This window comes from Embiotoca jacksoni, unplaced genomic scaffold (assembly GCF_022577435.1).
Source record: "Embiotoca jacksoni isolate LCO1_2020_lvr unplaced genomic scaffold, fEmbJac1.0.p SCAF_18, whole genome shotgun sequence".
In the NCBI taxonomy this organism is placed as follows: Eukaryota; Metazoa; Chordata; class Actinopteri; family Embiotocidae; genus Embiotoca; species Embiotoca jacksoni.
In genome coordinates, this window is record NW_027185318.1 from 11,428,381 (window position 1) to 11,455,496 (window position 27,116).

At 43.5% G+C, this 27,116-nt stretch overlaps 3 protein-coding genes across 5 annotated transcripts; 2 read left to right on the forward strand and 1 right to left on the reverse strand.

The window, feature by feature from the left end:
• Positions 1 to 7,790: 7,790 nt before the first annotated feature.
• slc3a2b (solute carrier family 3 member 2b) lies at positions 7,791 to 14,110 on the reverse strand. The gene is made up of 8 exons (XM_069152802.1): positions 13,621 to 14,110; positions 12,435 to 12,625; positions 11,429 to 11,602; positions 10,868 to 10,965; positions 10,339 to 10,481; positions 9,384 to 9,699; positions 9,142 to 9,201; positions 7,791 to 8,713 (listed from the first exon to the last, which is right to left on the reverse strand). Exons 1-8 carry the CDS (start codon positions 13,950 to 13,952, stop codon positions 8,363 to 8,365), a joined length of 1,665 nt encoding a protein of 554 aa, XP_069008903.1. The 5' UTR covers positions 13,953 to 14,110; the 3' UTR covers positions 7,791 to 8,362.
• Positions 14,111 to 15,691: 1,581 nt separating this feature from the next.
• Positions 15,692 to 20,002, forward strand: LOC138200238 (uncharacterized). 2 transcript variants are annotated; one of them, XM_069152803.1, is made up of 8 exons: positions 15,692 to 15,862; positions 16,712 to 16,833; positions 17,115 to 17,253; positions 18,297 to 18,418; positions 18,742 to 18,852; positions 18,936 to 19,042; positions 19,166 to 19,256; positions 19,378 to 20,002. In XM_069152803.1, the coding sequence occupies exons 1-8, from the start codon at positions 15,766 to 15,768 to the stop codon at positions 19,492 to 19,494; spliced, it is 906 nt and encodes a 301-aa protein (XP_069008904.1). In that variant the 5' UTR covers positions 15,692 to 15,765; the 3' UTR covers positions 19,495 to 20,002. The 2 variants fall into 2 exon arrangements, with proteins under 2 accessions (XP_069008904.1, XP_069008905.1); XM_069152804.1 differs by having other exon boundaries at positions 19,381 to 20,002.
• A 1,192-nt stretch (positions 20,003 to 21,194) lies between these two features.
• gphb5 (glycoprotein hormone subunit beta 5) lies at positions 21,195 to 25,007 on the forward strand. 2 transcript variants are annotated; one of them, XM_069152805.1, is made up of 4 exons: positions 21,195 to 21,408; positions 21,602 to 21,654; positions 22,884 to 23,076; positions 24,391 to 25,007. In XM_069152805.1, the coding sequence occupies exons 2-4, from the start codon at positions 21,626 to 21,628 to the stop codon at positions 24,580 to 24,582; spliced, it is 414 nt and encodes a 137-aa protein (XP_069008906.1). In that variant the 5' UTR covers positions 21,195 to 21,408; positions 21,602 to 21,625; the 3' UTR covers positions 24,583 to 25,007. The 2 variants fall into 2 exon arrangements, with proteins under 2 accessions (XP_069008906.1, XP_069008907.1); XM_069152806.1 differs by having other exon boundaries at positions 24,394 to 25,007.
• Positions 25,008 to 27,116: the final 2,109 nt, after the last annotated feature.

Below are 27,116 nucleotides of genomic sequence, written 5' to 3' on the forward strand. Positions count from 1 at the left end.
TACACTTTGCAAACACGTACGTGTCTTTGACGGAGTCGAGGGTCAAATCAGGGTTCAAATTAGAGACGAACCAATTACCCGATTAAGTGATAAATCAAATCGGCAGAAAATTCACGAGGCCACTTAGGTGATAATAGATCATCATAAATAATTCAGTATCCATTTGAATCACTTTTTAAGCGAAAGCCAAACTTTGGAAGAGGCCCTTATTTCACCATTTCCAGACCCAACTTCGAACAATTGATAACAAAATCTGATGAGAACAGCTGTTAACCTTTAAATGCACCCCTCAGGTCATTATCCACCCTGCAACTCACCGTATTCAGCTCTCTTGCCTTTTCTCAAACTGTTTGTCTTTAACAAATGTTCTGGTGTCAAAGAGTTGCAGGTTTGTGCAACAGCCACGAGCGCTGCGACTACGATTCGTGATTAATGTGCTGACTGAGTTGGGTTGTCGCATCTGCAAGAAGGTACAGCAGCTGTGTGCAAGATAAGATCGTAGAAGCAGGACATACATCGGCATGCGAGCGGTCTCTAGGGAAAACCATCTCTGCCTTGAGGACATATAAATAAATCAAGCAAATGCCCAGTTCGGACGCAGCAATGTGCGTTTTAACCGTTGAGCGGCAGCACCGACCAATAGGTGGCGTCAGACCTCGACGTGTCCCGTGTCGTCGTCCCCCCCCAATCTGGAACATCTGTCCTCCTCCCAGTCACACCGTTAAAACTCTGAGCGCGGAGTCTGAACTGGGGTTTTGCTGCTGTCACACGTCGCACTTCATCTGCAATGCTGCCCGCCCTTGCATTCGACTGTTTCCATGGTGAAGCCAGGTGTCAGCTGGCTGCGGGGCTGATAACAGCAGAGATCAGCACTCCAAGTCCGGTTTGTTTACGGCCCTGAGGGACACGTGTGGAGAGAGAGAGAGAGAGAGAGAGAGAGAGAGAGAGAAAAAGAAAGAAAGAAAGAAACAAACAAAGAAAGAAAGAAAGAAAAAGAAGAAGAAGAAGAAGAAGAAGTCATAGCGATTGGGCAGAAACCTGGGTTTCTGGGTCTCTATAATCATAGCAAAGAAGACAATCTGTGATGGACAGGTGACACGTCTAATAACGCCGAACCCTCTCGGAGATTACCTGGTTAGATATTCTGGTTTGACAGGAAGTTTCCCATTTTTCCCACAATACCTTCGCCGGTTCGTCTTTGTCTCCGTTTGCTGCTGCCTTTCATTGAACCAGATTTAAAGATGTTGATTCATTTCTTGCATTTTACTACCGTATTTTATTTCTTAAACTGCACTGTAACTATGATCCTATTTTTCGCTCGTTTAATATTTTAATGACTGTTTTTAATGTTTTAATCACTGTTCTGAATTGTTTTTAAAATGTCCTTTTCTTTTGCCTTCGGTTTTGATGCTTTTAATGGTTTTTGTTATGAAGCACTTTGAATTGCCTCTCTGTTGAAATGTGCTATACAAATAAACTCGCCTGGCCTTGCTTGTACCATTACTTCCTGCCTGTAAAGTTCTACCCGCCTGCCTCTCCTCTTTAGTCTTGCACGTCTGGTTCTGCAACCTTGTAAGAATCCTGTTTGCAGTTTTACCCGCTGGCTCTTGGTGTCTCGATCCGAACCGTGATACTACTGCTAAATTGTTCTTTTAATACTGCAGGTTTTACGTCACTGTAAATCTCTGCTGTACTCTCACGCAGCCCTATGTTCTTTTAATCAAAGACACCTTCACAAGTGTCTGCTGGCGTTAAGACCGTTTCTCTTTATGCGCACTGACAGTGCTCTTTGCTCCACGTGAAACTGAGCTCCTGTACAAACTGGTGTGACGTGAAAACCCTCCTGAAGCCTCTGATGTTCATTCAGTATTCATTGCGCACGCCGCTAACTTTCTTTCTTCTTGCAGATAAAAAAACCAAAAAAAACCCAACAAGCTAGACTCGGCCGGCTTTCATCAGACTCGCAGCTCAGCAGAATCAAAGAAAACAACGGAACAGGATTAAAAAAAAAACATGTACGGGAAGAAGTGGGACAAGAATCCAACATGTAACAGTCGTCCCTTTGAGCATCTGCGCTGTGATACGACTTTAGAGGATGCTGAAGATAATAATGATAAACCTGAGAAGAAGCTGTAAAAGATGACAGGAACTATTAAGAAATGCAAAACAAAGGTAAAAATATATGACTTTTCTGAAGTGCTTTAATCAAGTAAAACAAAGGGAAAAGGCCACAAAGGGACAGTAATGTTAGTTAGTGTGTTAAACGTAAGACGCCAAAAGTACCAGGGTGTCCTACAACATCCGGTCGTATTCTGCGGTCTGCAGGCCAGCGGGCGACTCTGGCTGTTCCGACCCACAATCCTTTGCGCGGCGGACGATGCGACACGTCGCCTGAGCCGCCGAGACATTCGGTGGCGCTGATGCTCCGCCCACAAAAGGAAGGCGAAGAACAAGAAGACGACGAAGAGTCATTGAAAGGAAGCCTCCTCGTTCCAAACCGCGTCCTTTTTCTTTTTACTACAAACGTTGCGCTACGGATCGCGACGGATACGACAAAGTGGGTCAAAGTTCGAGACTCATTTTTATGACGAAGTAGTACGTCCCAGAGGTGGAGGAGTCATGGGAAGACGCTTATCAAGGCTACACGTGTTGCGCAGACCTCTACGAGCTTCACGAGACCGTCCGTGGTGGTACTTTTGCGAGGAACACGGCGGGGTGGCGGGCTGCCGGCATCGTTGCTAAATGTCATTTTGCTCCCTGGGTGACCAAAAGCAAGAGACGCCGACTCGGCAGTAAGTCAAAACGCGTTTCCGATGGACCTTCAGCGCGCACCGGAGCGGTCGGCAGCTGAGAGGTTGGTATGAAGACGGGGTCATCGCGGGTTCCCTTCCCGCAGATCAGGAGAGAGAGAGAGAGCAGCTCCACCACCTGAAGGTGCTCAGCATCTCGGGGTCGTGGTCACGGTGACGGGATCGAGAGAGGTGGACTGAGTCTGCGTTCGTTTCCTGACCCGTTGTTACGAGCGAACCAGATCACGGATACAAGCGGCTGAAATAAGTTGCCTCCGTCAGGCCGGTGGACTGAGGGGGGGGGGGGAGGACGAGGAGCCCCAGAGTCGTAACATCTGAGCAGGATGCCAGCTGGACGCCTCTCGATGGGAGGTATTCTGGGCGCGTCCATCTGGGAGGAGACCGCCATGCACGACCAGATTACGCTGGAGGGATTATGTTTCCCTTCTGGCCCGGGAACGCCTCGGGAATGTGCTTCGACTCATGAGCCGTTTCTATTTTTATTTTTTTTCGCCGCATGTTCCTCCTTCGCTGTTTTGAGCGAGGTCGATTTCTGTTCCGTTTTGGGAGGTTTTCGTGAACTGCAGCTCATCTCTTCCGGGTTAAAACATTTAGCGGCTGACGGTACGCTGACTTTTCAACCCTTGTTAGTATCTCCCAACAGTTTCTTTTTCTTGTCGATTCGCTTTACTACTTTTTGCACCTTGGCGGACAGTGAAGTTGTGCCAGAAACTTTGATTCTGCTTCCAAAATATATTGTGTAAAAGCCAAAACCCCTTAAGGACATTTTATTCCGGCGGCCTTCGGCAACCTCCTAAATTCTACCTGCTCCCTTTCCAAAATCCATCATCCAGGATCAGGTTTAATTGGTCTCATAAAACCAAACTGAGGATACCTTTTGTTCGAAAACAGCCCGGCTGAAAGTCATCAGATGTTCAGCGGATAAACGCTGTGTTGTTAAAAAGGTGGGAAGCTGCTTACTCAGGTAAATTAAACTCATCATGAAAGCGAGAAGGTGCCCTTTGTTTAGTGATTAAATGTGGCAGCCAGCGAGGTCCCTGAGTGCCATACATACATACATACATACACACACACACACAAACACACACACATAAATTCATAGAGGCATTTATACATGCTGACACCCAAACAAATGGGCAATTTCCCTCAAAAGCTAATAATCCCAGCAAATGAGGTCACTGCAGCCCGTCTGGAGTTTAATTAAAGAGTAGAAGAAGAGTTATCACCCCTCATTAAGTCGACACCTTCACTTGCTGTAGGAAGCGGTGGTGCCCCCGTCACAAACATCTGAAAATGTCCGTTTTACAACACTTGCGTCAAAATCACAAGAGGAATTGTAACGGAGCCGGGGTTTTTTTTCTTTTTTTTTTGTCTATTTTTCTGTCAGATCTTCTATTAATTATCTATTATCAACACATGAAGAAAAAACAAACAAACAATAAAATCTATAAGCATTAGGTACTGAATTTATCTGGATAAAAATATAGGACATAGAATACGCACTTTTTTTTGGTTATTGTTTGCACTTGTCCTTTGTTGCTTTGCAGTGAAAACACTAAAATATGAATTATAAAAGTCTTCTCATTTCACTCGACGACGCAGAGGATGTTTTTTTGTTTTTTTTACCCCCGTGTCTACTGGACACACCGACTCCTAACAGTCTGCACTGGACTGCAGCAGGACTACTTCCTTCTTATGCAATAGTCTGACCCGCTATGTGGAATGAGCAGCATTATCTTTATAGTGTGCGGTATTTTACAATTATCGTTTTTGCCGGATCGATCGCAGCATGCAGGCTTTTCCGCTCTAAATGACGTTTTTTGTTGAATTCGTGACCCAGAACATTCATCGACTCACTTTCTTCAACGCGACTTTTAGAGAGAGCAACTTCGTGAGCACAGAAAACATTTTGACACCCCGTCTCCTTTGATCCAAGAAGAAGACGTTCGTAATCACCCCAAGCCTTTTTTGTCTTGAAGCGAAACGCGAAAATACGCAAAACCCACGTCAGCGTTACTCGTCTCGGAGCCTCGGACTCTTTGCCGTTGGACTTTTGAAGATCCGAATCGTTTTCTCTGAGTATTTTGCATCTCAGCATCTGTGAAAGCTGTAAATTTCCACTGTTTGAGCAGATTTCCTCCGGATTCATTTCTGCAGTAAAAACCTAGAGAGACTCTGCGAACTTGTTTTCCCACCTCTTGAATTTATTGCCTGCGTGGCGCCCGAAACCCGTCGCGGGAGTCTTCCGCTGACGAGGCGTCTGCCTTTCTTCCTGGAAAACATCGACCTTCAGCTGCTGTGGCCACGGAGGCAGTGAAGAAAAGAAAAAGCCGCGACAACTCGAAAAGTCGTGAGAACCATAAAATAAAAATTGGCCCCTACTGCCGAGACTTCAAACCCCTCGGTCTCCTGCTCATGCGCCCGTCCGGGGAACTGAACCGGCAACCGCCCTCCTCTCCATTGTAGCTTTGATGAATGAGTCGCAGACGTCCTTCATTATCAAATAAAATCTTCTTCTGTTGCTCTCATGCGCCCTGTCGTCCCTCTTCCTCCTGTCCTGTGAATTATTGACGGTGGCGTCGCCTTTGATCCGGCTGCTGACAGCCTTTGTTTTGCGGCTCGAGGACTTTTTTTTGGTCTTTTTTTTTTTTTTTTTTTTTTTTTTTGGGGTTCTGATCACCTGAAAAAAAAAATTCATGTAAAAACTGTCCTGAATTATAAATAACAAGCAGGAGAGAGAGAGAGAGAGAGATGATTTGATTACCTGTTTTCAACCTGAGGGGCTTTTATTTTATTCATGAGGAAGTCTGAAGACGCTGGCGCCATTCTCGAGGCCGCGGTGTCTCCCGGGGGTGGGGGTGGGGGAGTGTGTGTGGGGGGGAGTGGGGGGGTAGTGATTACGTGGCGCCATTGAGAGTTTGAGGATCACCAGAAATAAAACATCTTTTATTCATCGGCGCTCTGCTCTGAGCGACTCCGCTTTGCCTGCAGGAGAACATGAAGAGCTGCGGTCGCGATGTGACAGATCGATGCTGTTCTTTGTCGCGTCGCTGTCGAGTCCCATCCAAGTTTAAACGCACGAGGAGGAAGAGGAAGAGGAGGAGGAGGGGGTTTGGGGAAGAGGATGGATCGTGTTGTCATGGAGATGTGCGCTGATTGAGTTCCAGTTTGAATGTTTAATGTAGTTTTAGTAATCAGGTGAGGGAATTAAGAGGCGATTCTTAATTATAAACGACAGCGAGGAGGAAAACTCCAGAGATCTGCAGGACGTCCTCACATTCCAGAGATTAAATAAATCTTCGTGTGGTGTGGAAATATTAATCACATAACGACACAGGAGTGAACACGCGCTCATATGAAACAAATTATGAAGGGAATTTGAGCTGAAGATCTACGGAAAATTTGTCAGGAACTATTTTCATCTTTTGTTAATCATTTAAGTCTTTTTTTTTTTTTTTTTTTTTTTTTTTTTTTTTTTTTTTTAAATAATTCTCTGATTGGATGAATTTTTCATTTAACCTTCATGTGACCAGGTAATAACTTCGAGATTCATTAAAGCACCTGCTGAAGATTGATCCCAGTCAGCCCCGAGACCCAGACTCATTAAAACAGGCTCAGATCTGCAGATCAGACTCAGACCTGCCAGATCTGGATCCGGAGTCTCTGTGGACCTAAAAACTATTACGTCACAAAGATTACATCTGAGCCTGAACATAAGACTATACAAATTTCTGTAAATTATTTATGGGAATTTTATATTCGAGGACAAGACAATAATTAAATTTGGGAAAAATGTATTCATTCATCACACTGCTCTGTTTTTTTTTGTATTCTCCAGTTAAATCTGTCTGTTTATATTGAAGCTTATACTCGTCTATATTTATGCCTTTTTACATTATCTTCCGTTATTTGTCTACGGCTCCTCCTCAGTAAATTGTTGTTTAAAAGGTAAATAATAAAGTTGCCTTAAGGTAGTACGAACTGGCTTCATTGTGATTAATCCTTTTTAATTTCCTGTTCCAACAGTGAGCATTAGTCCAGTTAAAAGAGTAATAAGAACAGCGCAGTGAGTCTTCTGTTGAAAGTGCCGTTTTGTTTCATGAGCATCTTCTGCCCTCTGCAGGACGAACTGAAGTCTGCTCCATGAGATGGCATGTGAATGTTCAACTATAACTATCAGGAGATTAAAAAAAAAAAAAAACAATACGCACTCAATCCAATTTAGATCTCGCTGTCTGTCCATAACAGCTTAAATAAACGAATAAAATGTGTATCCAATGTCCCATATTTGAATGCAGGTAAATAAATTAGGTTATATATTACATACATTTTATGGTACCAGCACCTCCTTGACTTGAAACCATTAACACTGATGCTTGTTGATGTTCGGCAACAGCTGAGGTCAAATAAACAAGCAACTGTCCAAAACTCTGTTTTTATAGTTGAATTCAGTTTACGGTCATATATGCCAGCTGTAACACAGCGTTGCCCTCAGTTTTGCTTTAAAATGTAATTTAGTTTTAGTTCACATTTTCTCTTTAAACTCTGGAATAAAGCTGAACACCTGCCTTGCAAACGACCTGCTGCCGTGATCAGTTACTTCCAAAAAGTCCAAAAGTTACGTAAAAAGACGACGTCACGGCTGAGCCACAAACGTCACTTACCTGAAGGTCTGGAGGGTTCAGGGTGCAGCAGAGCAGGTTCAACACAAGTCGGATGCATGAAAACCGCAGTATGTGGATCCAAGTATTGAAAATAATATTTCAACAGTAAAATAAAAATAAAACAAAACACTCTCGTCGTAAAAATTGAATTTTTCGCAGCGTCCTCGTTCCACACAAACGTCAGTCTCGAACGATAACGGACTCACGGTGATTGCGTCATTTACCTCAAGCTGCGAGGCGCGTCTATTTATTTATTTATTATTCCAAACAAACAAAACAAACAGGGCTCCGACAGAAGACGTCACACTTTAAAAAATATCTTTGCATCATTTTTATTTGTGTTTTTCCACGACTGAGAGAAAAGTGTAACATCACGTGATAAGATTTATATGCACCACATGTGAAGGTGAACTGGTGACACAAAATACCATAAAACATTTACTAACCAGATAGTTTTGAACAAAGCGCCATTCGGATGGAAGTGAGGAGAGTTGCTGGGATTTTAATGTCACCTGCTCTGGCCTGTTGTCCCCTCAGCCCCAGTAACAATTACAGCAATAATGAGCTCCTGTCTTGAACTGTATGCTCCTGTAATTTGACATGGAGTCACATCCTTATCTCTCTTCAGTCAAACTGTACAGCAGCAGAATTGTTTATGAGAAGGTCCCGTCTGCAGAGTATCATGGATGTATAGACATTTATTACTGGATCACTGTGATATTAAAGAAAACTTAAAAAAAACATCCAGATTTTCAAGCAGCTTCTGCATGATCAACCAGATTGAGTTAAAATAATGCACCACCCCTCTGAAACTAATCTGTCTGAACGTCACACTGTTTAACACCTGATAACAGACAGAACAGGATCAAAATTCGGCCTGTATCTCCTCTATCCAGGATAGGGAAACCTAAGGAGCGTGGCCTGGCCGGGGCCGAGCCGCAGGTTCATCAGGTCCACGATGCTGTCCGTCGGCAGGACGCTGCTGTTGGTGCTCAGGACGACTGCGGCCTGCTGGGGCAGCGCCACGTCGCTCAGCTGCAGCACCACCGCCTCATCCGGCGCCCAGTTGAAGGCGGCCAGGTAGCGCTCGCTCTGATCCCAGACACGCAGGTACGCCAGGGAGGACGAGGAATTAGAGAGGAGGACGAAATCTCCAAACAGCAGGGAACGCTCTTTGCCGCGCAGCTCGCTCAGACTGCGGAAAAAACTGCGACACGACAGACGCTCAGCCCGTTCCTCCTGTACACAGAGAGAGGAGAGATTATTAATACACGATGATAATAATACTCCTAATAGTACTGCTGCTGCTGGTGGTACTGCAACTTCTATTAATGCAGAATGGGAGCCTGTTGGAGCCTGTTGGAGGTGTTTTAGAGCTGGCCCCTAGTGGCCTTCAGTGGGACTGCACTTTAATACACTTCAATGACTTTTCAGGCTCAAAAACTATGCCTATTTTTAAAGATAGTTTACAGGTAAAATGGGGAACCACAACAGCTGCCGGTGCTGCCAATAACACTGCGACACCATTTTCTGTTGCTGCTGTTCATAATATTTTTAAAGAAGCTACCACGGCTGTGGTTATTTTCACTGACGTAATGGCACTTTTTTTTTTTTTTTTTTCCTTTGACAAGGAGGAGGTGTCAACGTGCAGTAGCCAATGGTGTTACCTGCAGAGTCCCATTCAGCTCCTCGCCAGAGTCCCAAAGCATCTTGGGAAACTTGGTGCCCTTTATTAAAGATGATAAGATGTCAAGATCAATCAGGAGACACAAAGAAAACCAAACAAAACTGTGATGATCAATAGCCATGTTTTAGCACGAGACGCTACTGCAAGAAAAATTCATTTTGCTCTGCTGGTGAAATGAAGAACAGCAGGTTGGCAGACAAAATATGAAGTCTGTCCCCTCACCTCGTCTGTCAGGCCGATCTCGTCTCCGTAGTTGAAGACGGGCGTCCCGGGCAGCGTCAGCAGCAGCAGCTGGTACAGTTTGACGAGAGCCGGGCCCACCAGGGACGCCAGGTGACCCTTGGCTCGCCCACCCAGACTCCAGGCCAGCAGGGTCTGGCTGTGGGACGAATACAAGCGCCGGATGGACTGAGCGTGCTCCGTAGCGTCTACGTCGCCAGAACGGAGGACCTGGGAGATCAGCAGGTCGACACCAGTGGAGGAGAGGAGGTCGGACACATCTTCAGCCGAGGAGCGCTCCGTGACGCCGATCAGGACTCTGAGAATCACATCCAGAGAGGACCGAGTTCATTCATCAAATCCAGATTTTACATTCAAAACATTCATGCTTTAACTTTCAGAGTTGTTTTTGGACTTTCAATTTAAAATTGCACAGAATTTCAATAAAAAGAAAAAAAAATTGTTCTCTCCTTTGAAACATAAATTCATTCTCAGCAGTTTATAGAAATGAACGACTCTTTTAACAAAGATGGAGGACATGACGTCTCCCCAGAAAGTGAATCCAGGAAACATCAGAAACGTTCGCTGACATCTGTTTCTGGTGAAGTCATTTTCAAACCGGAGCTTGTGCAGCGGTGATCAGTGGGGGCGGAGAGACGGTATTGAGGCCCCGCCTCCTGCCCCGCCCTCAAATACCAAGCTAAGAGCACAACCAGTCTGTGGGGAAATGGAGCTGATATACAGCTGGCTAGACAGATAGCAGCTACTAAACATGTTGAGCGATAAAATAATCAGCAAAAAGTGAACGAGACGGAGAGTGCAAAGTTAGCGCGACCCATTTATTGTCAAGTTTTTTTTTTTTTAATTGTGTGAAATTCATATATGCAAGTTGTTTTGGGAAAATCTCTTCATGCTGACTCAAAATGAACATCAATTCTGTGACGGTTTGTTTTCTGACCTGTTGCTGGGACGATCGTCCGTCCCGTTCTGGACGATGGCTCGGATGTCGCTCCACAGGGACGGAACCATGCTGGCCACGCGCTCCACCCCGGACAGCTGCACGCCGTCCACGCCTTCGCTCATCCAGAACACCAGCGCGTACTGAGGACACACGGAGACGTCCATGTTAAAAAGCTTTACAGGTTGATGGGACACAACATTTAAAGGACTAGATGACTTTACTAATCGACAATTCTGATCCGTATTACATCTTTGGACCTTGGAGAACTAATTTCTTTGGAGAACAACGAATTAAAAACATTTTTATTGTTCAATAACAATGTTTTGTTGACACGAATTCAGGGTTTTTATGAACAGGAGCGTCTTTTTGCTCTGATTTCCGGAGATTTAGTCATGATGGGCATATAGTGATGTCATCGGGACGTGTGTTTTCGTGCCTCTGAGTTCAGATCTGACTTGTCTGACTGCTCACCAGTACTTCCAGCAGGATATTTCATGTTTTGTATGTAAGCTGAGAGAGTCCTCACCTTCAGTCTCTCTGCTACGTTCGTCACACTGACGCTGGAGAACCAGGGGCCAGATGATCCCTGGTAGTTTGGAGTCAGGTCCACAACCACGGAAATACCTGCACATACGAGAGGAACAGAAGCAATGGATACCTCTGTAATACAGTTGATCTTTTGTCAGACCTTCTTTTTGTTTCACTATGTTTATGAGAGAAATCTTCAATTTAATATCGGATGTTAAAACATGAGGAAAAAATAACTAAAAATAGAGAATTGGACATATTTCTTCATAAAATTTCTATTAATTTAGGATTGAATTTTCTTCTTTTTGGATCTTGGATTTAACATAATCTACTTAATAATAACAGAGACTTAACTGGCGGTCAAAAAGAGTCTCTATAATCCACATATTCGTCAGAATAAATTCTCATCGACATTTGTTTCTGCTCAGTTCATTTAAAAACCATTAAAGTTACTTCAGGGAGGAATTAGTAACATTATCGTCAGCCCTCCAACAGCATCTTCATTTGAATCTGACAGCTTATAAAACTCAGCCTGAACTTCTTTTTTTTTTCATCTCACCCTTCTTGTGAGCAGCTTTAACGAAACTTTTGAACTGCTCCAGGTTTCCGGCCTCGGGGGAAATCTCCATGAACCTCAGGCTCATGGCGTCATCGGGCGGAGCGACGTGGATCGGCCCGACGACCAAACCTTTGACCTTCAGCTGAGCCAGACTGTTGATTTTCTGCTCCAGACCTGAGAGACGAGAGGACGCACGAGGAATCAGGGAAGGAGAGTTAGCGAGGACAACTTTGATTTTATTCTTTATTATTAACCTGATTTGATTTAACTTCATTTAATTGTGGGGGTAATTTTAGAGTAAGAATTGTATATTTATTTTATATCTAAATGTTTTAATATTTTTATTCTCGTTTTGAAAAGTAAAAAAAAATGTTGCTCTACCATAGTTTTTAAGTATAATTGTTACTCTCTTACAATCTTACAATCTATATTTTGGGCCCGGTTCTAATCCTGTATAAATAATAACACAGAGGACATTTTAAATGTTCCAAAAAGAGTTAAACATTTCAGACTTCATATTTTGTTCGTTTAGAGTAAAGTTCAAACTGTGTTTCACTTCTGCTGATTAACAGCAGACATCTGGTTGTCAGTCTGCATGTCAGCAACTTTAAACTCCATCCAAGCTTCTTCTCCTGGAGGTACACAGACATGTTGGTTCAGTTTGACATGAAAAAAAAACAACAGTTTTCAGATTTTTTTTTTCTGCAGAAGGTCAAAAGTTGGGCATCTCTTTGTGGTTGTTTTGCGTCATTTTGTGGTTATTTTGTGTCTTTTTAATCTTCCTACTGAGCCCTGTGACTTTCTAACAGGTAATAATGAACGGTTTCTTCAATTAGAGGTTTTTGACCGTTAAAAAAAACCCATAAAGTTTTTAATTTCATTTATCTTCCAACATGTCTGGAGGGGATGCAGTGTATAAAAACTAGTCTGGTTGACTTTAGTCTTCTTGTCTATAGTAATTTAAAGAATATAACCTATCTCTCAATTGTCATGGTTGTGAGCTCACCCTTCAGGTTCTGGGCGTCACTGAAGGCCTGGATGCTTCCGATCTGGTACAGCGGACCGTCGTTCCACCAGTTGGTGGCGGGCAGATCTCTGCAGCGGGGGGCCTGCAGGATGATGAGGACGGCACCTCCCAGCATCCCCAACCAGCCGAGCCAGAACACCACCAGCAGCGCCCAGCGGGTCCTCACCCATCTGACGAACAACGAAACCGAAAACGGATTAGAGACCGCCCAGGGCTCCTCAGACCCACAAGGGATCCAAAACCCAAAGTAGTAGAATTTTAAGTAAAACAGGGGACTCATCCTTCATCTAGAGAAGAGCCATCGCTGTCCAAAGAGAACATCACAGTGTGTCCATGAAAATACAGGCAAAGAAAAAGGGCATTTTGTACTAATGTGCTCTGGACAGATGTATCAAAGATATATTGTTTGGCCACAGTAACAGCTGACGTATTTGGTCTTTTCAGGAGAAGAACCTCAGACCAACTGTGAAGCACGGCGATGGAAGTATTATAAGTTTGCTGACCATGAATTTTGCATCATATCAAAGAAAGCTTGAAGCTAATGTGACGCCATCTGTTTAGAAATATAAAGTTGAACCTGAAGTGTGCCTTTGAACAGAATAATGATCCCCGGCACGCTTACAAATGGCTCAAGCAGAAGTAACGGAGGGTTACATAACGTCCTCGTCAAACCCGAGATTTGAAATGTTGTTGTGGGGAGGTTAGAAAAAGTCTGAATATGCAACAAAAGAAACTCAAATATCAGCAACTGAAGGAATTCTTTATAAAGAGTGGTCAAAAATCGCATCCAGCTGATGTCAGAAATGATGGACACTTTGGTATTTGTCAGAATTTCTGCTAACAATTCTGATGCCAACGGTGCAGTTACTTTTTGCATATTACATTTATTAATATTTCTGTTTTAATAAATAATGAAAAAGGCTCCTGTCCTGGTGGCTTTGTATAAAAGAGGATGAAATGTTTGCGTGTCCAAAATACCCAACAATTTTCCTGGGATATAACCTATTTGTCACATGACATTACATCAGCATACAGTAGGCTGTCTCATATGTATCTAATGTCAGTGGATATTTTTCTGGATGTGGAGTTATGTTGCCATTCAAACAGATAACAGTGCCGCGCCCTGCCGCATCAGTAAACGGTGTCTGTGTCGGTGTATCCTCACCCTGGGGTCCCTGCCACCCTCATCAGCTCCTCCTTGTTCAGCCCGGTGAATTTCACCTCCTCCGGCTCATCGGGGATCTTCACCTTCACGGAGCCGTTTTTCTCTTCCGCCCCGGGGGACGGAGCATCTGCAGCCTGATCTCCTCCTCCTCCGGTCATCGGTTGCTTCTCCTGCTCCTCCTGGTCCAGGTCTGCCTCGCTCACATCGGCCTCCGTGGCATCAGCATCCGCGGCGACCGGGGCGGGATCCTGGGCGGGATCCTCCGCGTCCTCCGGCTCAGCATCTTTGGTCTGAGCATCCTTCATCTCCACGTTGGTCTCCTCCGTGTTCATACCGGCTCCGACCCGTTAACCGACTCTGACCCAGAAACCAGCGGGGCTTTGTGTGCCTGTACCGTCAGATGTCCGTCCGTCAGTCAGTCTGAGACCACTGCACTATGCTGCATTCATATACTATCGGACAAATGAGTGTCAAAGTCCCCCAGAGTCGAACTTCAGCCACACGAAGAGCTCTGAAGCAACTTGAGACGAGTTTCAGCTGTTTGCTTGTATATTTGTCAGGATCCTGATTGGTCATTGCATTAGTCTTCACGTTTTAATTTCAGTAACATCACCACTACATTTGCCATTTCCAAATTAGACTGTTATACTTTTTTTTTTTTTAATGTGTATAGGCTACATGTCGTAGTGTAGTAAAATAGGAACAATAATGAAATAGTTATAGTATCTGCTTTATTTTGGCTGTGCGGTTTCACCACACAAACCAGCCATACCTCAAATAGCTACTTTTCTATGTTGGATATACATTGTTGCACACGAGGTGCTATTCAAACCTCCGAGATAAAATGCTATTTTTCATTAGCAGCCCATATCGTTGTCATTTCTATGATTGTGCTTTATTCTTTGGTTTTCACAACACCATTTCTGTAGTCTTATATCTGTTGAAAATGCTAGTAGACACTTTTCTGTGCGAACCTGAAGGCACCATCAAACCGGCTTTGTCCAGTCTTTATTGTAGTGGCAGCTTCAGAAGCATCAACAAAAAAATACATCTAAAAAATAAAATACAAAATTGAGAAGCAGTAAAGTCTAAGCTTGTGATCACGTTTTCACTGCAAGTGTGTTTGTACGTTGGATATAACATGTAGCGTGTGTGTGTGTGTGTGTGTGTGTGATGTGTGCATGTCTGTGTGAACTGAATCAGCAACTCAGCAAACTGCTGACCAACACTGAGTTTGGGAAACAACAGCCTGTGTGCCGTCCACTTCACAGCTGCAGGGACTCTTACATGGTAATAAACTCTGAAATAGCCATAAAAAATAGTGCTGGAGGAGTCCCTATATGATTAGAATCGCAATTGTATTATTTTTAGAGTTAAGATCATGATTTTTAAAAAAAAAATGTTTTAAAATATAATTGCTAATTGCACCAATTTACCAATACAGAAGACGAAACTCAACAAGAAATGTGATGGTGCCTGATACAGGACCGATGTCGATCACTGCCTACCCGCTGAGACTTGCATGCACCTCACGAGATGCACTTCATACTTTGTTGTTTGATCTTGAAAAATTCAATTTCATACATTTTATACTGACCCACTGTCACCTTAAAGTCAAGACATACAGTCCAACAAAAATATTTTTTAAAGCAATTTTCTGTTCATTTTTCAGATGTTTCTGAATAACATTTCATTTTTTTAGTTAATGTAATCCTAATGTATTACAACAGAGTATTATATAAAATCAAAGATTTTTTTTTTTTTTTTTTTTTTTAAAGCATTTTATATAAGTTTATGACAAGTAAACCATCATTTTTTTGTTATCAATAAAGTTTAGTGAAAAAAATTCCCAGTCTAAAGGTCGTCTAAACGTTTCAGAGGGGGGAAAAAAAGGGCATTTTAAGTTTTAATCTAAATGTCTTTGGTAATTCACCTGTAGTTACGTCATAATTTAAAAAGTGCCGTTACTATAAGAGGAGATTTCGCGTTAAAATCTCGCGTTGACGGCGAAAGTATGAAGCGTTAATTCTTCAGGCTCCACCTTAAATCGCGGGCACGTGTCTGTTGTGCAGCCTTGAACACGGAACCAGAACAGCTTGTTCACGGGTCTTCTGGCATCTCGCTGACTGGATTTCTGGCTGTAACATGAATTTTTCTGAAGCTAAATCCGAGCTGAAGCAGCTGCTGAGCAGAGTGAGTCCGGCTGAGCTCCCGAGGCTGCTGGACTGGATGAGAAACTCGGGTAAACATACCTGCACGTGCGCTGGCGCTTGTTGTTGCTGCCGATGCTGCTGCTGCTGACTGGTTTGACTAGGCTTCACTGGAGGACTGTTTATGCACATCGTGTGGCATTTTTTTTTTTTTTTAATACGATTTCAAAAGTTATTGTCAACAAAAACGCAATGCATTCACCAAATTAAAGGAAAACGAAGGCATTTTTTGCCGTAAACGTGTCTCCAGTATGTTATAATTATGTCTTACTACATCATAATTACGATAATAAGTATGGAAGTCTAATTTTAGGCACGTCGAATTAGCTCATATAAATTCCTTTTTTTTGCATTACGCCTACGGATGTACAGACAGCAACAACTGGATTACTGTTACACTGAAGGAAACCTAAAATCAGGAAGGTTAACTCGCAGCTTCTGCAGCTTCTTTGCCTATGATTTTCCTGCAGGTTTATTTAGTACATCCTTGAAATAGTGATATCATCAGAAAGTGGGAGACACACTAAATCTGAACATACGTGTTCAGTATGTGAGTGCAGATCTGACAGAATTGACAATACAATTTTTTTTTAAATGGAACCCTTGCAAGTACATCTGTATGGAGAGACATTGCAATCAAAATGGTCACAAATGTGTATCTACGAATAAAAAATAAGATTTAAAAACATCTACAACGATTTGTTTTATTTTTGGTTTTTCATAAATGCGTCTTCCAATATACACACAAACACCAAGCAATTTGAACATATGTAAAACTCCTAGAAATGTAAACACACGGTTTAGATAAGCTGCTGTGTGTCATTGTGACTACGTTACCCAGAAGGCTGTGTGTGTGTGTGTGTCTGTGTGTCCTCCTGCAGATGAGCTGGACAACGTGCTGGTGGACAACAGGAAGGTGATGCTGCAGAACATTGCAGAAGACCTGAGAGCCAGTCTGCCTCTGGACGCCATGTTGCCCTCGGAGACCGCCGCCCACCACAAGGTACTGCATACGACTCCAATAAAGACACAGTGTCATATGATTATTACATTACATTTAGCTGACACTTTTATCCAAAGCAACTTACAACACACCGTTGGTACACAATTGGGAGCAATTTTTTTTTTTTTAGGGTTCAGTGACTCGCTCAGGGACACTTAGGCATGTGGACAGGAGGAGCTGGGATCGAACCACCAACCTTCCAATTAGTGTGCAACCCACTCTACCGACTGAGCTACAGCCTCCCATGATGATGATGATGATGATGCCCATGTCTGTTTCAGATGCAGCAGCGGTCGCGGCCGACGGTCCACGTGGACAGCTTCCTGTACGACGATGAGCAGGTGGACTCACTCTGTGAAGAGGGAGCCATGAGTCGGACCTACTGCCTCGGCTGTGGATCCCACCAGACCGCACCTCTGGGTGGGAACACACATACTTGTTAGTTTTTAGGTCCATTAGGATCAGAAACAAAACAAAATACAAACGAGTCAGAGTCAATTAGGTCAGGTATGATACAGACAGGTAGAGGTGATAATATAATAATAACACAGAAAAACCTTATTTATATCACACCTCTCGAGGCACAAAGTGCTTTACAAAGAAACAGGGGAACAACTAAGATGATTAAATACAAATTAAGTCTAGTCATTTTGTTAAAGTGCACATATAAGTCAGGCAACAACTGCCCAAAGTGCTGCACAACATTAAACATTATTAAAACATTCAGGCTGAATTGAAACACTGAAGCCTTTAAAGGCAAAAAGAGCAACAAAACAAAATAAATGAGCAGTAAATAATCAAATTAAAATGAATTGGAATCTAGAAAGGCCATTGAAAACAAATACGTTTTCAATTATGATATGAATAAACCTATAAAATAATAAATCATTTAAAATAAAAAAGGAATTGCCTGCAGCTTGATGATATAGCAAGCCCCTCCCCCAAATTGACAGGACTGGTTCTTTAGGTATTACATTACATTTCACTTAGCTGACGCTTTTATCCAAAGCGACTTACAACATACCGATGGTACACCATCGGGAGCAATTTAGGGTTCAGTGTCTTGCTCAAGGACACTTAGGCATGTGGGCAGGAGGAGCTGGGGAGATGCATGTTTTTTTTGGATGGTGGGAGGAGGCTGGAGCACCTGGAGAGAACCCACGCAAGCAGAGGGAGAACATGCAAACTTGTCACAGAAAGGCCCAGGACCGGATTTGAACCCGGAACCTTTTTGCTGTGAGGCGACAACGCTAACCACTGCACCACTGTGCTTCCCTATGTATGTGACGTATGAACCTCTGGCTGTCTGAATTTGTGTCGCTGCAGTTCAAAACAGAAATAAAATAATTAAAAAAACACCACATGAACACGTCACCAAGGTCAAACACTGGACTTTCTCAGCCTCGTCCAGCTGCTGCAGGAATTTACCTCTGACCACATGCTGTCGTCTTCTTCTCTTTCAGACTTCATCTCTCACTCGTTCTCCGTGTCGGAGCTTCAGTTCCTGTTCCAGAACGTTCTTCCAGACCTGAGCGGTCGGACGCTGGTGGACGTCGGCTCCAGACTGGGAGCTGTGCTGTACGGGGTCAGACACACGCACACACACACACACGCACAATGACACACAATACATCAAAATTCATTTCTGAAATATGTACAAATAAAATAATCCAAAATAACATAAAAACTCCTGAAATAAATAGAGAAAATTAATAACTGTTCTTTAAATAAATAATAATGAAGCGGTTGTTACAAAAATAAGAAATAATTAAAAATAATAAGAAAACAAACCATCTAGGCCTCAGAAACCTTTAAAGCAACGAAATTCGTTTTTTTAGTTACACGTGTTGTGTTTATTGTGTGTGTGTGTGTGTGTGTGTGTGTGTGTGTGTGTGTGTGTGTATTCAGGGCTACGTGTACAGCTCGGCCTCCCAGCTGCTCGGTCTGGAGCTCAGCGAGGACTTCGTCAGGCTGCAGAACGACATGTTGCACAAATACGGGATGGCCAACAGAGTTCAGGTTTGTCTCTCTGAACGCCGCTCGACGACAGCACGGTCACACAGTAGAACTCCTCGGTAGAAACCCATTTCTACTGTCCGCAGGTCCTCCACGCTGACGTCTGCAGGCAGGACGCTCTGCTGCACGGCGCCGACGTTCTGGTCATGAACAACGTCTTCGAGTACTTCATGGAGCCCGGCGAGCAAATCAGGTGACGATACGCAAAATCCACTCTGAAATCCAGACTCTACTGCACAATAAATAAATATGAAGAGACTGGATAAAGCCCTCTGTGTGTGTGTGTGTGTGTGTGTGTGTGTGTGTGTGTGTTCAGAGCGTGGCGGTTCATCATGCAGACCTTCAGGAGGAGAGGATCTCTGCTGGTCACTGTTCCCAGTCTGCAGGACAGTCTGAGCGCTCTGCAAGTAAGACTCACCTGGATTCATAGCTTTTGTGTAACAGGTGATGTCATAAGTGATGTCATGGATTTGACAAGGCACTAAATCACCTCCTGGATAGTCCTCAGCGTTTCCTGTTTGTGTCCAGCAGGAGGTGCTGAAACCAGGCTGGGTGGAGGAACTGCCCGTGGACTACAACGTTTACCTGGGCAGAGACACAGACCCTGACGCTCTCAGACAGATCCACCTGTACAGAGTCATGTGACCTCACGTGACCTCAGACTGATCCAGCTGTACAGAATCATGTGACCTCGGACAGATCCACCTGTACCGGGTCATGTGACCTCGGACAGATCCACCTGTACAGGGTCATGTGACCTCAGACTGATCCACCTGTACAGGGTCATGTGACCTCACGTGACCTCAGACTGATCCACCTGTACAGGGTCATACATCTGCCCGTCATGTGAACTGGTCTGGACTCGTTTGACGTGGACTGCGCTGGACTAACTCCAACCAAACAGATTCGCGATCTGGTTTGAACTGGTCTGGACTGGTTTAATTTAATCAGAGTCCTGGTTCCTATGATGTCACTATGGTCCCACTGTGTCATGGAAACAAGGGTTTTATCAGGTTCAAACCAGATTTAACTGGTAGGAGTTGGTCTGAGTTTGTTTATTGATTATTTAGTAGATCGAATTACTTGTTTCTTGTCTCATCATGCTTCATTTCCCACCTGAGGATCAATAAAGTTTTTATGTTTTCTTTACAAAGTCTGTGTTTCCCAAAACAATATCCTATATACAAGGTGCAATGAGAGCCCGCATCCATAGCGACCAAAAACTACCTGATTTAACTCTGGTAGTAGTAGTTTGGAACAGAGCCAATGCTTTGCTCATGGATGTTTGCTCACGGAAAATATAAATATATATATCACAGGTGACCACCGGAGGTCAGCACAACATCAGAACACAATCAGGCCTGCAGGAAAAACCAACAGCAAGTCTGATGACCGGATCAATCCCATAAGCATGTTCAAGAGATCCAACAACTGTGTTGGAAATGATTAGAAACAGTAACTTTATACATCAATAAAATGTTAAACATTGTCGGGCTCCTTTTTCATTTGGCGTCAAACCAAAATGTGCCCACAGCGGTGCTGTTGCCGTTCTGCTTTGCAAATCAATCCACAAAGTTCCTGTCAATAAATGTTCATCGAGATGCGGTCGGTCGAAGAATTAGAAGTTAAACAGAAAATTCTCAATGTGGTTCCAGAACACTTTTTTTTTTTTACAATTGTAAACTAACACAAAGCAAGGAAACAAAAAACAAAACAAATGAAAAACATTGATATAAAAAAGTGAAAAAAGAACACCCATCCGGGCTGAAGGCAGCATGACTGAGGCGACGTATTTTTTAAAAGAGTAAAACCTCAAACGAGGGAGAACGTTTCGGTTAGTTTCATTTAGCTTGTTTTTAAATGACCGGAAACGACTGTAACGATGATGTAATGACTGTGAAAGGCCTATCTGAGGGCCAAATATCTTTCCACGTGTTTTGTATTTACGGGCTCCTTCTCTCACTTGTGCCGCAGTACAAAGTGTCTCCCCGCCATCGCCCTCTTATGCAAGACGGAGTTCTGCTCGGCCGGCTGCACAACGCTGCCTTCAGGGCCTCGCCGACCGTGGTAATATGTTGATGAGGCGCTTACTCACCCAGATCAATTCAGCCACATCTTTCTCATGTCTCCACATCTCCCTCCTGCCGTCGTCTTCCGGGAGGGCTGAGTACTTCTCTGTGTCGAGTGAAAGCTGGAGTGATTCTGTGGGTGAAGGCATGTCATGAATGCCAAACAAAGAGAGAGGAATTAGACAAAGTGGCAGAAGGAGGCAAAGACAGTCAGCGCAGCAGCTCGGGGGGGGGGGGGGGGGGGAATCACTGCAGCCGGCGTGTGAGGACAGGAGCGAGGTCTGTTTCCTGGAGCCGGCTAATTGAGGCTCAGGTAGGAACCGTGTTTGAGTGTGTTTGTTCCCCTCTCTCTTCCATGCGAATGGCTGCGAACAAAAGGGCAGGCTTTTTCCCTAATCAAACTAATGGAGTGGGAAGAAGCCGGCGGCAGAGCGAGATGGGCAGTGGCAGGCAAGGAGGGCCTCCGGCGGAGAGGAAGAGGGAGACGGAGGTGAGGACTTTGACACGGGATGATAAAAAGCCGCGGCTCGTGCCGTCACACCCATTAAACAGATGGTCCCATCTGAGCCATCCGGAGAGTAACTTCGGAGGAAAAACTTTACGCCTGAGCGTTAAAAAGTACGAGTGGCTGCTCGTAAAACTGCAAATAAAACGCGCTAAAACTTACTTTTTTTTTTGGTCAGTTTTGATCCCAGACGGCGGCTGAGATGATCCTTCAGAGGAAAAGCTCCCAGCGGTGAGTGAATACAGAATAATCTTTATTGATTATAACGACTCAGTGGGACATAATAAACCCTGAAGGTCGGCCTGGGTATTGATCCTCTGATGAGTCTGATCACTGATTAGTCAGACTGTCGGCTTCGCTTTATGACTGTTTGACTTACTGTTTAATTAGATAACTTCGATTTAGACTGACATTAGGACCAATTATATTTTAATTTGATTTTTTTCTTGAGAGTTTTATGATCACGTGTATCCTCATGTGTTGAATTGGCTTAATATTCTTTAACTTCTTTAATTCGTTTTTTTTTTTGTTGCTTAGTTTGTCTTTAATATCCATCTGACTGCTTTAATTCTGTTTGCTGCTGTACACCACTTTATTAAACTTTTGTAGGATTTAGATATGGTCTATAAATAGAATAGACTTGAGCTCATTTACATACACAGTCCTAAAAGAAGATCAAGAGAATCCAATTTAACAAATGAGACTATAATATTATACTTGGTCATTTTTTGATTGAGAGAACAATCCAAAATTAAATGAGGGGGCAAATATCTGTGAATTTCAAAGACTAGCAGCTAATTTAAAAGAGTAGAAGTGCTGTATTTTGCTTTTCTCGCTGCGGCTATGAAGAAATTGAACCTGGTAAATTGTGCTCAGATGTTTCTGATCTTGTATAGAACGTCCTGATTGTGGTCTTGAGGAGTCAGATGGTCCATCATGATAACATCAAGACTGAAATTGGAGTCAGGTTATAAATAGGAAGTCCTCAGATTAAACAGATGGGGTCCATTTGAGCTGAGAGTTGAACGATTTTAACGTTAACAGCAGCCTCTATTAAAATCTACAACCTTAGATTAAATACAGGATTTGAATGAAAGTAATATTCCTGTTTTACAATTTTTTGAAGGATTTTATAGGAAGCTTTAAATAATAATTTACAGCCACATTTTTTTTTTTTTTTTTTTTACATCTTCAATATGACTCCTTTACAGTGACAGAACAGATCTCAGAGCGAATTCACATAGAAGATTTGAATAATTAAGAAAGTCACGAAATTCTGAATATTGCTGATTCCACCAATATAATGTTCTTTCTTTATTGCTTCTGGCTTCATGCCAGTCGAGATTAAGCCTCGCATCTTTTTCTTCAGGCCTATCTGTACTTAGAACCTGAGAGTCTGCCTCTTTCATCTCAGTTTCCCCTTCACAATAAAAGACTTTCGTGCGCGTGTCCCCCCTCAGGAGGCTCGTGCTCGCCTGGTGTCTGCTGTGGAGCTGTCTGCAGCCGGACTCACTCTCGCGCGTGTCGGCCGTCAACCTGCGGCATTTCATCGGCTGTGCAGTGCGGGAGTTCACCTTCCTGGCCAAGAAGCCCGGCTGCGGGGGGCTGCACATCACCACCGACGCCTGCTGGGGGCGCTGTGAGACCTGGGAGGTGAGGAGAGGGGAGAGGGGAGTGGAAACGTGATTACAAACAAATCTCACAACTTTACTCGAAAGAGAAATCCTCCTGCTGTTTGTATCAGCTTACATTTAAAAAAAAAAAGAGAAGAAGATGGACGGACAGAGACATAGACGGACAGACAGACCAGAGATGGAGAGATGGGAGATCCCAAAGGAGAAAATTAGTTTTCCGTTTCCTTCCTCCACATGGAGGTCAGCGCAAGGTCGGATTGAGCTCTCAGACAGATACAGTAGACGCACAGAGCTAGAAATATGTGAGCTGTGTTTTGAAAAAAAAAAAAAAAAAAAAATTCTGTGCGTGATTCCCACACCAAGATGTAATCACTGCGGTACACGCAGTAATGAGAGGAATGTCTGAAGTGTAAATCGTGCGTTAGGATGAAGGAAGACGGAAATTGAGTTAACGCTCTGCAGGAAAGGAAAGCGGGAGAGAGGAATCCGGAGATTGAAGTGACAGCAGCGGTTTCTCTCACAATGCCTCTCAAGTGCATAAAAAGACACAGTTGGATCTCATAAGTTGCCGTATTCTGATTACAAAAATAATAAAAAAAAAAAAAAAAAAAGCGCAGTGACATCTCAAGTTTCATCCGGTACACTGTATTCAGTGACAGGAGGCATTAGGCAGCTCATGATTCTCCCTGAGCTTATTACTGCAGTGGAGCTGGTGTGTGTGTGTGTGTGTGTGTGTGTGTGTGCGTGTGCGTGTGCGTGCAGCTTTGTTTTGTTAGACTCCTCGGATCCCCCCTCAGGGAGGAGACTCATCTTTCTGTCTGCTCTACACCACACAGAGGTCAGCGGAGGGAGGTGATGTCTTGCTTTAAAGACAGCGGAGGACGGTTAAAGCTGTGAACTTTGGGTCAAAGGACGGTTTCTAACTACAACTTTAGGATTCATACTCTTGACTTCTGCGCATTCAGCTGAAGTTGTGATTCAGAGCGAGTTATATTACAGCAACGGAATAAGATTAAATTCCAGGAGGCAACGACAAAAGGCTTTGCAGACGCTTCACGAATCTTTAAACATGGCTCGCTAGAAAACAGAGGTTCACTGGCAAACTGGATACAAGCTCTGACTGTAAGTAAAAATAGACGTAACCTCTGACTCAAATAGACTTCCATTTAAAAAAAAAAAAGCATCAGCTTTTTTCTGAGACAGCCGAGCGGTTCTGTCAAAACAGTAAACCAAGTTGAAGATGTCCAACATGGCAACCTGGTAGATTTGAGTGAGAAGAGAAAGAGAAAAATACCAAATGTTTTTTTGTTTTTTTTTGTCATTTTTCTTCCAGAAGCCGGTCCTGGAGCCTCCCTTCATCGAGTCCTACCAGCGGGTTTGTACCTACAACGAGACCCGTCTGGTCACCGTGAAACTGCCCAACTGCCAGGGCAATGTTGACCCAGCCTACACCTACCCTGTGGCCCTGAGATGCGACTGTGGCGTCTGTCTGACGAGCACCACCGAATGCATCACCTCCGTGTGAAGCCCGAACAGGCGGATACTGATTTAAAAATACCTTTTGCTAGCAATAACTACATACTTATTCTTGAACTGGACACTGGTCAGCCGGCAGAAATGCTCTCGTATGAGTTCTCTGCTTCACTACGAGGCAAGTGACTCAATCCAAAGAAGCTGTTTATTCAGCCCAGTGTGATGCCAAAGCGTGTAATACCGCCAACAGTCCACTAGAGGACACTGTCAGCGTCATGTCGACATTTATTTGGCTACTTAAAGGGTGCACAAGGGTTAAACTATTGAAATATGTCACCAACTTTCCTCTGCAACTTCTCTTTATAAACAAATCGCTAAGCCTCGCAACTGCTGTAATTTACATAATTGATCATTAAAAGCCAACTAGTGGTCACATCATCAAACACTTTTTTATCTGAGGTTTGAGGCCAAACTTCCTGCTGGTTACTCATCAGTGGTTGGGAATAAAAAAAATAAAAAATAAAAATCTCTTACGAAGTGTTGTCGTTCATGTGATTTCCAAGCAGAACAGGGTTTAGCTCACATGTCCAAATATAAGGATATAGATAATAAGGATATCCACTAACAGTGAAGCTCGCACACATCCACTCCACATACAGACAGGTATGTTTACAGATCCTAAAAACAAAAAAAAATGCTTTCATCGTCAATACTTTACATTTCCAAACTTCACACGGTGTTGGGTCACCTTTGCCCAAAACAAACTCCAAAAAAATGAAGGTCATTACTGAGGAGTGGTTATCTGAAATATTCATTATCATTAAAAATGAATGTTCAATTCAAAATCCATCACTGCATTAATATATATTATATCATACTCTTTCAGTTAGTTTCGGACACCGAGATTTCCTTTACAAACTGCGTGTTGTTACGGGATTAAACCTGTGACCTTCAGCCATCAGGTCAGGATATCACAATGTCTCAAAGATAATCATTACGTCGTATTACTGCTGTATTTTTAGAAGCTGGTGTCAGATTATTTCTTTGTTTGGTTTTCCAACACAAACTGTACGCTTGTAAATGAAATCATTATTTTCGAATGGCTTTATTCATGCACCCAATTTCTGCTGTTTATTTGCATCCGGGTCAAATCTAGTTAGCCAGAAGGTAAAAACTAAAATATGACGTAGATGTGAATTATGTACTTCATAATTAATTCTACGGACCTTAATTGTCCCTGCTGGTTTTCCATCATTCTTTAAAAGGGTCAAATACGTAGGATGTTTCGTTTAAAACATTAAAGAATTAACTATAATTACCCACAGAATATGAACACGCAGCAGTTTTGTCGTCTTGTCACAGATGTCTATGTATTGTGTTGCACAGGTGTCGACGGGAGTTAACCAGCTAGCCGTGGCCCGTCCGGTCTCGTAACACCACTTTGTGCCACAAGAGGTGATAGTGAGTCACTGTAACGTAAAAATAAAGAGAGGAGGAACGAGTGACGTATTCTAATTGATGCGTACAAATGGAACTCGTGAGATTTTTTTTTAAATTTTGTAGAAGCCCACAGGAGCAGTTTGCATGGCCATTCACAAAAAAAAGGGGGGGGGGCAAAAAGGCACAAACAAACAGCGGAGCGAGTGAGCGTGCCGAAGAGGCTTTCAACGGCGAAGATATAGTGGAGAGGTTAAAAGGAGAAGCAGAGGAGAGGCTAGCTGTCTGGGCGGCGGGCTCTCCTGAGACCTCTGTTATCTTCAACGGCCCTGACAGGAGAGTCACTCCAACGACCCCCGCTGTCCTAATGGTTCCTGACATTACCACTTCCTCCTCTGGCTGCAGGCGGGTGGGTGCGTAGGGAGGAGGGGATGGGGGGGGGGGGGGTTGGCGTGGGGAGGCGGGGAGTTTGTAACAGCACTTGGCAGGAGAACTACAGTATATCGCAGGAGCTGAGGAGGAAGGAGGAGGAGGAGGAGGGGGAGGGGGGAGGACCATCAACCAAGGTTCCTAAACTTGAGGTCTGCTACTTCCTGAGGGAGGCTCACTGATTCATTCATTATGAAACGAGTCGCCTAAACTGATCGTTTTTTTTTGGTTTTTTTTTTAAGGGGTAATTCAGGGCTTAACCAGCCTAGTGTTCCACCGCTCGCTCCCTCCCAGCTCGTCCAAATAAGGTCACTTCCTGTTCCAAACTGCTCCGAACTAGCAAGATGGCGACGACCAATATCCAAACTACAGCCTCATAGGCAATTCAAATATAAATAATATAATATAATACATCAAATATCCAAACTAAATACTTTCACATACATTTTATCTTGACTCAAATGGTATTCATAAACTAGCATTTCAACTGATGTCAAATTGTGTCTGAAAAACATTTTGATTGACACCGTCTTGGCCAATCAGAAATGAGTATCCTCCCTGGCCAAGACATCTCCAACAGCGTTCAATTTTTGTCACTCATAAGCAGCCGTTTGGGATAAAGAGCAGGTGAGCTGATTTTGCAGTCGAGCCTTCAGGGCAGTGTCTCCTCCATTGTCTGTGTAACAGCCTGACAGGTTCTGAATGGGGTTATGAATTATC